The 11,004-nt window shown below is 38.9% G+C and overlaps 1 protein-coding gene across 2 annotated transcripts in view; it reads right to left on the reverse strand.

The window, feature by feature from the left end:
* Nucleotides 1-4,042, reverse strand: part of LOC105558203 — an 11,631-nt gene extending 7,589 nt beyond the window's left edge. Inside the window, exon 1 of one of the 2 annotated variants that reach the window (XM_012005783.1) lies at nucleotides 2,028-4,042. In XM_012005783.1, coding sequence (XP_011861173.1) covers nucleotides 2,028-3,828 — 1,801 coding nt within the window. In that variant the 5' untranslated portion in view covers nucleotides 3,829-4,042. The remainder of the gene's footprint in view (nucleotides 1-2,027) is intronic. The other variant, XM_012005782.1, reaches the window with a different exon arrangement.
* Between the last annotated feature and the right edge of the window lie 6,962 nt (nucleotides 4,043-11,004).

Here is an 11,004-nt window from a genome sequence, read left to right on the forward strand (position 1 = left end):
TTTTGTGTATGTAAATTTTATGTGTTGCAATATTGGAACACTTTTACAACAGCATATTCCTGAGACTAAATCAAGTAAAAAAGTCCTATACTACTTTTCCCTCCGACAAACAGTTATCTAGAGATTATAAGCTAAACATTGAAAAAGTTACAAATTTTCTCTTGAATATCTCAAAAAGTATTAGGTAAATCAAAAAATGTTTCAGACAAAAGTTGTTCATATTAATTAGTAGAATAAAATAGTATAATAAACAATAGGGAGTTCCATTAAAAAAATTGACGGCGATCTCTATATAACCATAAAAAATTAATTTTTTTCGAAAATTTATTTTACCATTATATAGCCCTTTTAAAACCGTATAACTTTTGTCTGAAACATTTTTCCGTATCTCCTATATTTGTCGAGATATTTCACCGGTCCGGTACTTTTCCCTCACCCTGTATATTATCAGCACAGTCCATATTACCACCTTCTCTTCTAGCGACTTAATAGTATGATTTAGTTGACGGGATTGATTTCAATTAAAACATTTTTTAATCCAAATAAAGACCATGCGAAAAATTGTTTCAAGTCCACTTGATTTATAATATAAAAAAGAAACAATTAAAAACACTTCGATAAGTATTAGTAGACAGTAGTAAAATTTTATTTTTAATAACTCTACTTCTTCATTTGATAATTTTTTATATAAAAATCTTTCAGGTTTAATATTAACAATTTTAACACTTCCCCATACAGCACACAAATGTTGAATCAACATCTCAGAAACGTTCCATTACAACATTGCAATATTGCATCAATGTTACGAAATATAGATTCAACGTTGAAAAGATATTGCAAAAACATTTAATGTCCGCTGAATTGTTATGTCTTGTAAACGTTACAATTCAACATTCAGAAAAAATTCTTAAATTATATTGAGTTAACATTGGTCGCGTGTAGCAGAATATTTTTACAACTATTGGAAGTGCTGAAGTGGAATTATTCCACTAAAAAAATAATAATCCAATCTTAGCTTAGAAAATTTCTGACCGTTGCAAAAATATTATACATTATACAATAGTATACAGGGTGTCAAATTCGTTTGTGACCATTCCAAAAATTATGGTAGATTGGATCAAGCTGAGAAGCAAAGTTATATACCATTTTGCAAAATTCGTAATAATTATCGTGTAATTAAGAAAAACGTCTGAGCGAATAAGCACACGGAGGAGCGGAAGGCCGGATTCGGCAGACATGCAAAATGGTGTATTTGTTTACATGGCTCAGAATCCGATAGCGAGAGCTATTCGCGCGTCACTCTCCGTTCGCTGCTCCCCGCTCCCCGTTCAACGCCGTCCTCATCGATCGATGCATGACTCCACCTCTCACTATCGGATCCTGAGACATGTCAACAAATACACCATTTTGCATGTCTGCCGAGTCCGGCCTTCCGCTCCTCCGTGCACTTATTGGCTCAGACGTTTTTCTTAATTACGCGATAATTATTACGGATTTTGTAAAATGGTATATAACTTTTCTTCTCAGTTTGACCCAATCTACTATAATCTTTGGAATGGTCAAAAACGAATCCGACACCCTGTATATACATTTCATAATTATACATTTTTCAAGTATCTATTTGAGTGTCAAAAAATAATAATTCGTTCAAGATTGTTTTAACGTTGCAGCAATATAAAGAATTAATATACAAACATTAACCTAGATTTAACGTAGAAGAGATATTTATACTTCAACATTCAACATTGCAACATTTCGGCAACATTATTTTAACTTTCTGTGCTGTATGGGATTGTATTTCGAATTATTTAAAAAAAATAAAGATGTTATACATGCATATGGTGTTAAAAACTGCTTCATTTCGAAGAAACTACTTTTTCATAAAGAAGTTGTTCTCAGAAATATTGCATATTATCAAAATCAACATTATGCCAAGAAATGAAGAAAGGCTACTGGAGAATGATCTCTCCGCATCAGGGAAGATCTCGTTTCCACTTTGAGCCTCGTCCAAAGCAACGTATTCTCACCGATAGTGGTGATGACAGTGAGAGAGTACACGACCGCATTCAAAAAACTCCAACTTTTCTGACCGCTGTACGTATGCAAGCCGGCTTCGTGAGCCGTGTGAAGCTGTTCCTCGAACTCCATCAATTTCCTACGCGCCATGCTCTTCCAGTCGTCCTCCCTTAGACTGTGGCTGTAATTCCACAGGGTATCTAGGAAATCGCGCTTCACGCGCTTCACGCCACATTTGTAGAATGTTTCGAAAGCGCCCTCGACGAAGCGGAAGACGAAGCCGCCGAGGCCACAGTAGATCACCACGAGCAGCAACCCGGCTATGCAGCGATTACGCAGCCGCCTAATGACCGTGGTCTCACGCGGGTTCTGCCCCACGAAGACTTTGAACTCGCCGACGATATCTCTGAGAGCTCTGAAGAAGTCCAATAGAGTAATCTTCTCCACCGTTTCTCGCCTGTCCACTTTGAGCTCCTCGACTTTCGGGACGGGCTTCGGTTCGTCCTCGATCTTCTTCTCTGTGGTGTCTTCATCCTTCTTCTTCCCGCGCCAGAAGGATAACCAAGAGAACCACGATTTCTTCTTATCGGAAGGCTGCACTACATTCTGAACGACGTCCTCGTACTCGCTTTCGCTGTACGCCAGACTGAACTTCCGTCTCCTCAAGCAACTAACTTCTACCGTGTCTTCAAACGCATCCGCGGTTTCCGGGTCCAAGATGCTACGTTCCCTTAGTAGATATTCTCTCTGAGCCTTCGCGAAATCCTCGATCAGACTCTCGTTGCTCAGCGGGATGATCTGCTTCTTCATCTCGGCCGAGGACCTCTTCAATATCCTCTCCTCGGCACATCTCCGCGGGAGACTCTCGCTCCTCTTCACCGTTTTCAGATCTTCGTCCGTGTCTTCGATCTGTCTGCAAGGTCTCGTACGTGGCTTCTCGGTGTCATCTCTCGTCTGGAACTCGTCTTCCAGCTTCTGCCGACTCGATGACCTCTTCTCTCGGTTCTGTCTCTCGGCGTCTTTCTTCTGTGCTTCCGGATCACTGAGTCGACTCCTTCCGCTCGTCTTCTTCACCCGAGATCTAATCGCCTCCGGTGACTTCGTCCGCCTTCGACTGGATTCGCTCTTTTCGTCCACATCGCTGGAGTCCGTTGACCGGCTATATCTCTCCGCGCGTTCCTTCGACCTCCTTTTAAATCGCCTTTCGGCTTTGCGGATTTCGACAGATCTGCCAATCTCACCGCTTACCTCTTTCGGCGTCTCCGACGTCTCTTGAACAACACCGTCCTTGACCGCCTGAACAATCTCAGGTCTACTGACGTCTCTCTTTGTGGTACCGTCATCAGGCCTCTTCGCTACTTCGGCGGGCTGCTTCACTGGTTGCGTGCTGTTGTTACCAGCAGCTGCGGCGTCAGCCTCACGCGTCTTCGAATTATTCCCAGCCGCCGACTTGGCGGCCACCTCGGCGCGTACAGCGATCATGTCATCCACATTCGTGGAATTCCTCGCATCAGTCCTATCTTTTCTTCTGGCGGGACGCTGCTCCCGACTGTCCCCTTTCTTCTCCTTGTCCTCCAGCTCCTTCAAGGGCACCTCCTGTTTCACAGTCACTTGTGACAGTCTCTCCTTCTGTTGCTGCTCCATTTTCTCCGCTTCCTCGGCCATCCTCTCCATTCTGGCGCGCCTCTCCTCGTCCTCGTCGTCCGAGGTGTCCATGCGCGACGCGGCACCCCTCGACGAAGGATCGGGCGTCTTCTCCCGCTTCCTAGCGGCCGCCTTGCGACGTCTGTGAACCGTGTAACTGTCCTCCATCGCGCGACTCCTCACCGTCACCGCTGTTGTCGTCGTCGTTGTCGTCGTCGTTCGTCGGTCTTCGTGTAGAGAGACTCCCGCGAAAGGAACGCACTCGCGAGGCCGGCCCCAGCGAGGCCGTGACGGAAATAAAACGGAGGCTGCTCCCACCACCACCGCCACCACCGTCGGCACGACGTCGTTTGCCGCTACCAGCCGCGGCGGCGGAACCGGATGACCGGCCTTACCGCAGCGGATATCGAGCGGGAGTGCCGCGCGCAATCGAAACCGCGGCTTTGGCGTCGCGACGCCGCGCCTGCACCACCGCAACCCGTCCGGCGGCACCGCTCGGAGATTACGTTGCACCACCGGAATCGGGTGGCCCTTTGACCCGGTGACCCCGTCAGAATTAAAAATTCATCCTCAATGGGGTCGCGTGTAGATACGCCGATTAACCAAAATACTCCCCGTCATACATGTCTTTCTATGTTGGGAGGAAATGAAGAATTACCCTTGGGAAGATTTATTTTTAATGAAATTAAAGTTTTCAAATCTAAGAATTTGCTTAAAGAAGTTAAAAGTTCACTTAAGAAATTTTAGAGTAATTTTGGACACTTGAAATAATTTTTAGACAGTCAAGCCTGTTGAAATTCCCGCTAGAGGCATAGCGTTTTCTCGTAAGAAGAAAACCGGTATTATAAATTATATCGCATACTTTTTACGATTCTAAGTTTCTTTTAAATTCTTAAAGTAAGTTTTAAGTTTACCTTAAATAAAAGTTTAAAGTAAAAGTTTAAGGTTTTCTAAGGTATATTTTCCCAAGGGTAATGAAAAATAGAAAGAAAGAAGTGAAAAAATGAGGAAAGAAATTAAAGAAAAATGAAAAGTTATCAATAGTGACAAAATTTGAATAAAAAATGATAATTGCATGATATTTAAATAATATTAAACAACGTGGAAAACTCTTCCGTAAAAAAATAAATTTTAATATATCAGCGATATGTATGATTATTCAATTCGTTACAAAAGAATTTATAAGGATTCTAAATTATGGCACTTTCGTGATTGGATAGCAAGTACATGTAAATCTACATGTTGAAAATTTGTTTTCTGATTTACACGGAGTATTCGTTCCATGTCCTTTTTACACGTATATGGGGGTTGAGTACTTAATAAATTGAGTTTGTCGATACAGAACAATGCATAAGAAAAGACCCGTGTATTATAAGTACTAATAATGTTATGCTTCCCTTACACGTTCCTATCCGATTTTAGCTTCGCATAAACGGAAGGATTCTATCGCATAAAAAGTCTCTTATAAAAAATACCGCATAATCGAGGAATGAGTGTACTTGCAAATGTGACTTTAAAGTTAAATTTGTAATTTTATAATGGATGCCATACGTAGAAGAGCCTAAATTGCTGTTATGTTTCGTAGCTATTATTACGACTTATCATGCTTTTACTGACAATTGAATCTAAATGGAGCAATTAACGGAACAAAGGTGCCGAAGACAGAATTACAATGATCTGGAATTCTAGAATGAATAAACGATTATCTCGCGTAATAATGACTTAATTCAGATGAGATAATCAACTGAAATTGAGTCGACGGAGAAAGAATATTTTCAAACAAATCGATAGGCTAAAAAGGAATTTTTACTTTAATTTTCTAGTGGGTTTATATCAATAAAGAGATGAATTTCAAGATAAAATTGTCTTGCTTTATAAAATATTTACGACAGAATTAACCTCATTAATTCAATGCAATTCTTATGCGAATGTTGTTTACAAAAAGTGTAGAGATTAAGTAAGAAATGGTGTATTCAAATAATGTCCAACTCGTGACAAGCGAGTCTCTTGTAGAAAAAAATTAATTGGACAATTTATATTCAAACGGAATCCTTCGACTAAATATCGGTGGGTATTTATGCGACCGTCTTGTCAACTCGTTAGTGTTTCGAGGTCGACTGCAATTTATGGACCACAAATACGATTCGTAGAAGCGTGTTTTCATCTGCTACGTTTCACCAGAACAATCATTTTCAATGTTCCTTCAACATGCCATCGCAGCAATGCTACACGACGTCCATTAATAACTATCATGGTAATCAAGATGAAATCGTAAGTAGAAGCGGATATGATTGTTGTGATGGGAAATGCATTTGCATATTATCTGTGTATGCAGCCTGAAATATACGCATTTACAAATTGATAAAATTATTTCGCAAATGCACATGGCTGGAGATTAATTCTCATATATTATTTATAAATTTTCTCTCGTGTTTATTACACAAGAAAATATGTCATTCTTGTTTATTGAAAAAGAAGTTTGCCGTAAATAACATGATGAATAAATATACATGTGTATGGTATAAGCGTGCATGATGCAGTTCGAAAACCAATTCGAATAAGCATTTGGCACCGTTGTTTGCACGGATTTAATTAAAATTTACCGGATATAAGGCCGATGATTATCGTACAAACATTCGGATGCGATCTCAATTAACCCTTTAAAGCATACATTTTTCTATTGAACCATTTTTTGTGAAACTTTGTCTACAAGGGTTTCTGGGGTCGCTGATTACGAATCCATTATCAGATTTTTATGATTCAAATGGCGGATTCGAGGAATTAAAAACTTGAAAGAATAACATTATTCAACTGCAATTCAACTATGCTAAGAAACATTATTTAGATATCATTAGGACCCATGGAATCTAAGTACCAGTTGGAAATTTTTATAGAATATAAAAAATAACGCGCGAAATGGCGGATGCAAAATTTAAATTTGATAATTTCTTAGAATTTACTTGGCACATTCTTGGCACTACCCAGAGCTAACAATGCGGACGTGATGAGTCCCTAAATACTGTAATCAAACGAAAATGCTGAAAAACTTGAAAACTTAAAAAATTCACGTACTTTGCATCCGCCATTTTGGATCGTTATTTTTTACGTTGAAAATCTGATATCAGATTCGTAATGAGCGACCCTCAATACCTCTTTGTACAAAGTTTTCAAGAAATAATCTTAAAAAATTTAGTCAATAAATTTTTTCGAAAAAATTGTTTTTATATTTGTTTATTTATAAAATTTTTACAATAAATATTAAAGATTACTCAAATTTTTTTAGGTTTTTTATTTCTAAGATATCCATAAAGTGCAAAAAATCCGACCTAAATGCGTTAACTAGAAATTAAATGGTCGAAAAGTAAAGAAGTTGAGGTGGTATCGTACGTTATTAAAGGGTTAAGAGGTCATATACCTTTCTCGGCTTCAAAAAATTGATTTTTTATTACACATTTCGAAAGAACAACATTTCAGAAATGTAAATTCAAAAGAATTTACGTTGGAAGAAATTCGAAAAATTGAAGAAGTTATTGTACTTTGTACTACTCTCTAAAATTTTTGGAGTGAAAATACTGCCATGGAGTGAAACGTTCACCCTATTGGAGCGAATACTTACTCCAACAGAGTGAATATTAACTCCAATAGGGTGAACGTTTCACTCTATGGCAGTATTTTCACTCCAAACATTTTAGAGAGTATGCGCCGTCTGAGCGTCCGATAGACCGTTTCGGAGCAACGCACGGGTAGCAGCATCGGATACAGGGACTCTAGTTGTGTGCGTGCACCTCACAAGGATAGGGACAGCATTTATGCCGGTGCGTGTACAACTGATTCTTTCATTGTGATTCAAATAAAACTTCGTCTTTATGTAGTAGAAACACAAAAAAAGAGTGCATCGTGTATGTACAAACGCATGGGCACTCGACTCCGGAAATGCAAGGAAGATCATAAAGGCATTGGCAGAAAGAATAAATTAACTACGAAGTTAATTGACAAACTCTCCGTGTTTTATGGTCTTGCTATTCGGCGCAATTTCGACTCGGTAGAAGGAACGCAGAATGCTGTGTGGGCTACTTTTTATCATTACAGTTTGACAACGAAAAGCCGTAACATCATCTTTGTCCTGAAGGCTCGGATTCATAGTGTAAGTGGCAACGAGCAAAAGCGGACGGATCTTTGGACAGATACGAGCAAAGCTACAATACCTTACCTGACGATGTCTTAAATGCGATTCGCCCTATATATGAAGATCTTTCTATGCATATACTCAAAACACGAACAAAAGTTATAATAACTTACTTTGGAAAATAGTATAATCGAAAAATACAAACAACAGCGCTCGAATCGTCGAAATTGCGACTTTTCTCGCTGTTTGTTTGCTTAATGACGGAACCTTAGCTCTTCTAAAAGTCATGATTACGATGGGGATAACCATTGGACGATACGCGACGTAATTTGCTGTGTTGAGTGATAATCGCCGATGTCCATCCGATATCGCAATGCGCCACGGCTGAGTAAGCGTGCTTAATTCGGTCGAGCGAGAGAACGTCGCGAGAGGATTTCTCGTGCTTCGCGTCCGTCAGGAATCACGAAAACACGATGACATGCCTGTTCATGTCTCCCTACGATCATCTTACCCGGGTTCTTTCCCGTTATATAACGACAGGACTCGAAATAGTACGCGTGGGCAACCACACAACGTAGGTGTTCAAAAAGCTGCACGCATGAATGTCGGCGCTGTTCGAATCGCCAAGTTTTTCACAATTGAAACGGCAAAAGGGAGACGCACGAGGCACCTGTGCCCTTATCCGTGAATGCATTTTATTGTATTGCGAACGTCACAGCATTTCGTACAATCGCAAGCGCTGCGACGGATTTCGAGTCGAGCCGGTCCTCTTCCGGAAGAATTTATTGGATATTTATTTTTAACTTAATCTTATTTGTGCGTTATGTAGTTCATTCCAAATAATGTTCTTATGCAGGTACACGCGTGCAATCGGCGCGTGTATAAATAGTGCGTACATGTCTGAATAAACATGAAGAAACCGACATTTCTAGATAATCTGCGCCGTGAGGTCGCGTAACGCAGCACGTTATTTCGAACTTTTATCCGAGATCGTAAATTTTTAAAGGTTATATAAATATACAAAGAGACAAATATATAAAAGCAACAATTTATAACAAAACACTTAAATCCTTCGCTTTATTCCATACTTCACTTGTTATTTATTTTAAATTTATTTATTATATATTTTGCCGATATTTGCCGTGTAAAAATATTTGTTATTACCGATAAGATAACACGTTCGCGTAGATTTTTTACAAGAAAAATTCGCGTTTTCGACTTTTTACTGTGATACACGACGTGTATGACCCAGTTTCCTAAGTGCTCCATGCATTTTCTGCTCTTCCGCACGAAAATTGATACGCACGCATGGTAGATATATTGGGTGTTAAAAAAGTCTGGACACGGTTGAATATTTTTGCGTATGTAAATTTTGTGTTGGTTACAATACGCAAAAATATTCAATAATTCGAGCACTATTGCAACAGCATATTCCTGAGACCAAACTAAGTAAAAAAGTCCTGTACTACTTTTCCCTTTGACAAACAGTTATCGAAACAGTTATCGTTAGCGATTATATCGTAAGCTAAATATTGAAAAAGTTATCAATCTCATGAATATCTCATAAAGTATTGGGCAAATCAAAAAAATGTTTTAGACAAAAGTTGTTCATATTAATTAGTAGAGAAGATAGTGTGATAAACAATAGGGAGTTCCATTTAAGAAACTGAAGGTAACCTTCATACGACCTTCAAATAACTCTTCAAGGTCAAACCAATGGTACTATGTTATGTCCCTCTCGAAGCTATACAACTTTTGTCAGGAACAGTTTCTAGTAAAACTCTTCCTTATAAAAATATTCGACCGTGACCAGACTTTTTAACACCCTGTATAGCCTGCTGATATGCAATTCCGGGAAATGATTTTATCACGTCGCCGTTTTGTGCGTATCAGTGCCTATCAAAATCAGTGATATTCCGTTAGCGATTTACGATCACAAAGACACGAGCAATAGTGGAAGAGAAGCGATTAAATAAAAATAAATGAAAACAAATAAACTTTTTAATACTTATTATCTTATTTTCAGAAATAAATATTCGGGTTACGCTTAATCGCCCGATAAACATCAGATATTTTTCCAATATAATCCTGATTCCAAAAATCCTATAAAGACTTGTGTCCACGATGCTAGAACTTGGTCCAAGTTCTAATTTCGAGAAATGTGTAGCCAATTACCTTGCAGCTATTCCATAAAAGTTGCAAGTTAATTGGCAACACATTTTTCGGAACCAGAACTTGGACCAAGTTCTAGCATCGTGAACACAGGCCTTAAGTTCGGTCGAGTCGTAAATAAGAACAGCGTGACTCTACCTCGATTGTCAAAACATATTACAGTGTTAAATTCGTAGTAACTCAATGTGAGTCAAATTTTCCATACAGCACAGATGGTTGCAGTTACATTACAGAAACGTTGCAATCTTGCACATTGCAGTGCAATCTTGCAGAGACATTGCAGGGATATAAAATTGCAAACTTTCGATAGCAATATTGCAGCAATGTTTCAAAAATAATGAAAATACTATATTTTCTATTTAAAAAATTTTTCTAATTACGAGAATTTTATAATGTTATTTTCGTTGATACCAATTATGCGCGAATTATTAAGTACTTGATCAGTGCGGTGTTGCTCGCAATCTCCATCTATTGCGAAGCGACATAATCCCCTTAGGTTGCTTCGCAATAGTTTACTGTGTATTGAAAAAGGCCCGGATGCATATGTAATTAGTAAATTCTCTGCTTATGTACAACAACAAGAAATTATTCCAAAAATATTGCACTGCAACATTGCTATAATGTTGCACTGCAATCTCTCTGAGGGCGGACATTTCAACGTTGCTGCAATCCTCCAGAAACGTTGCGGCAATGTTGCGCAACGTTGCTGCAATACTGCAATCTTGCAATGTAACATTTCTGCAATCTTCCTGCAATCTTCCTGTGCTGTGTGGGGTAAAGAAAAGTGAGGTGGTTCGGAATGTCCTCACTAGAGGAACGCGCGGTATAAGATTTTCTCGAAGCAAGAAGACCGCATAGGGTGTTATAAATACGGGTAAGTTTATATATTCGTATAAGATTACTTATCTTTTCTTTGAAAGAGGCTTTCTTGTACTCTTCTTTATGAGTGCAAAGTGATGTAACCAATGAACATAGTGAACGCAATGTATTGTATAATAAAAAGCGGGGAATATTACTTCCAGTAGAAATACGATTTATTGCTATTG

This window comes from Vollenhovia emeryi, unplaced genomic scaffold (assembly GCF_000949405.1).
Source record: "Vollenhovia emeryi isolate VEMERY1.0 unplaced genomic scaffold, V.emery_V1.0 DF939365.1, whole genome shotgun sequence".
NCBI lineage: Eukaryota > Metazoa > Arthropoda > Insecta > Hymenoptera > Formicidae > Vollenhovia > Vollenhovia emeryi.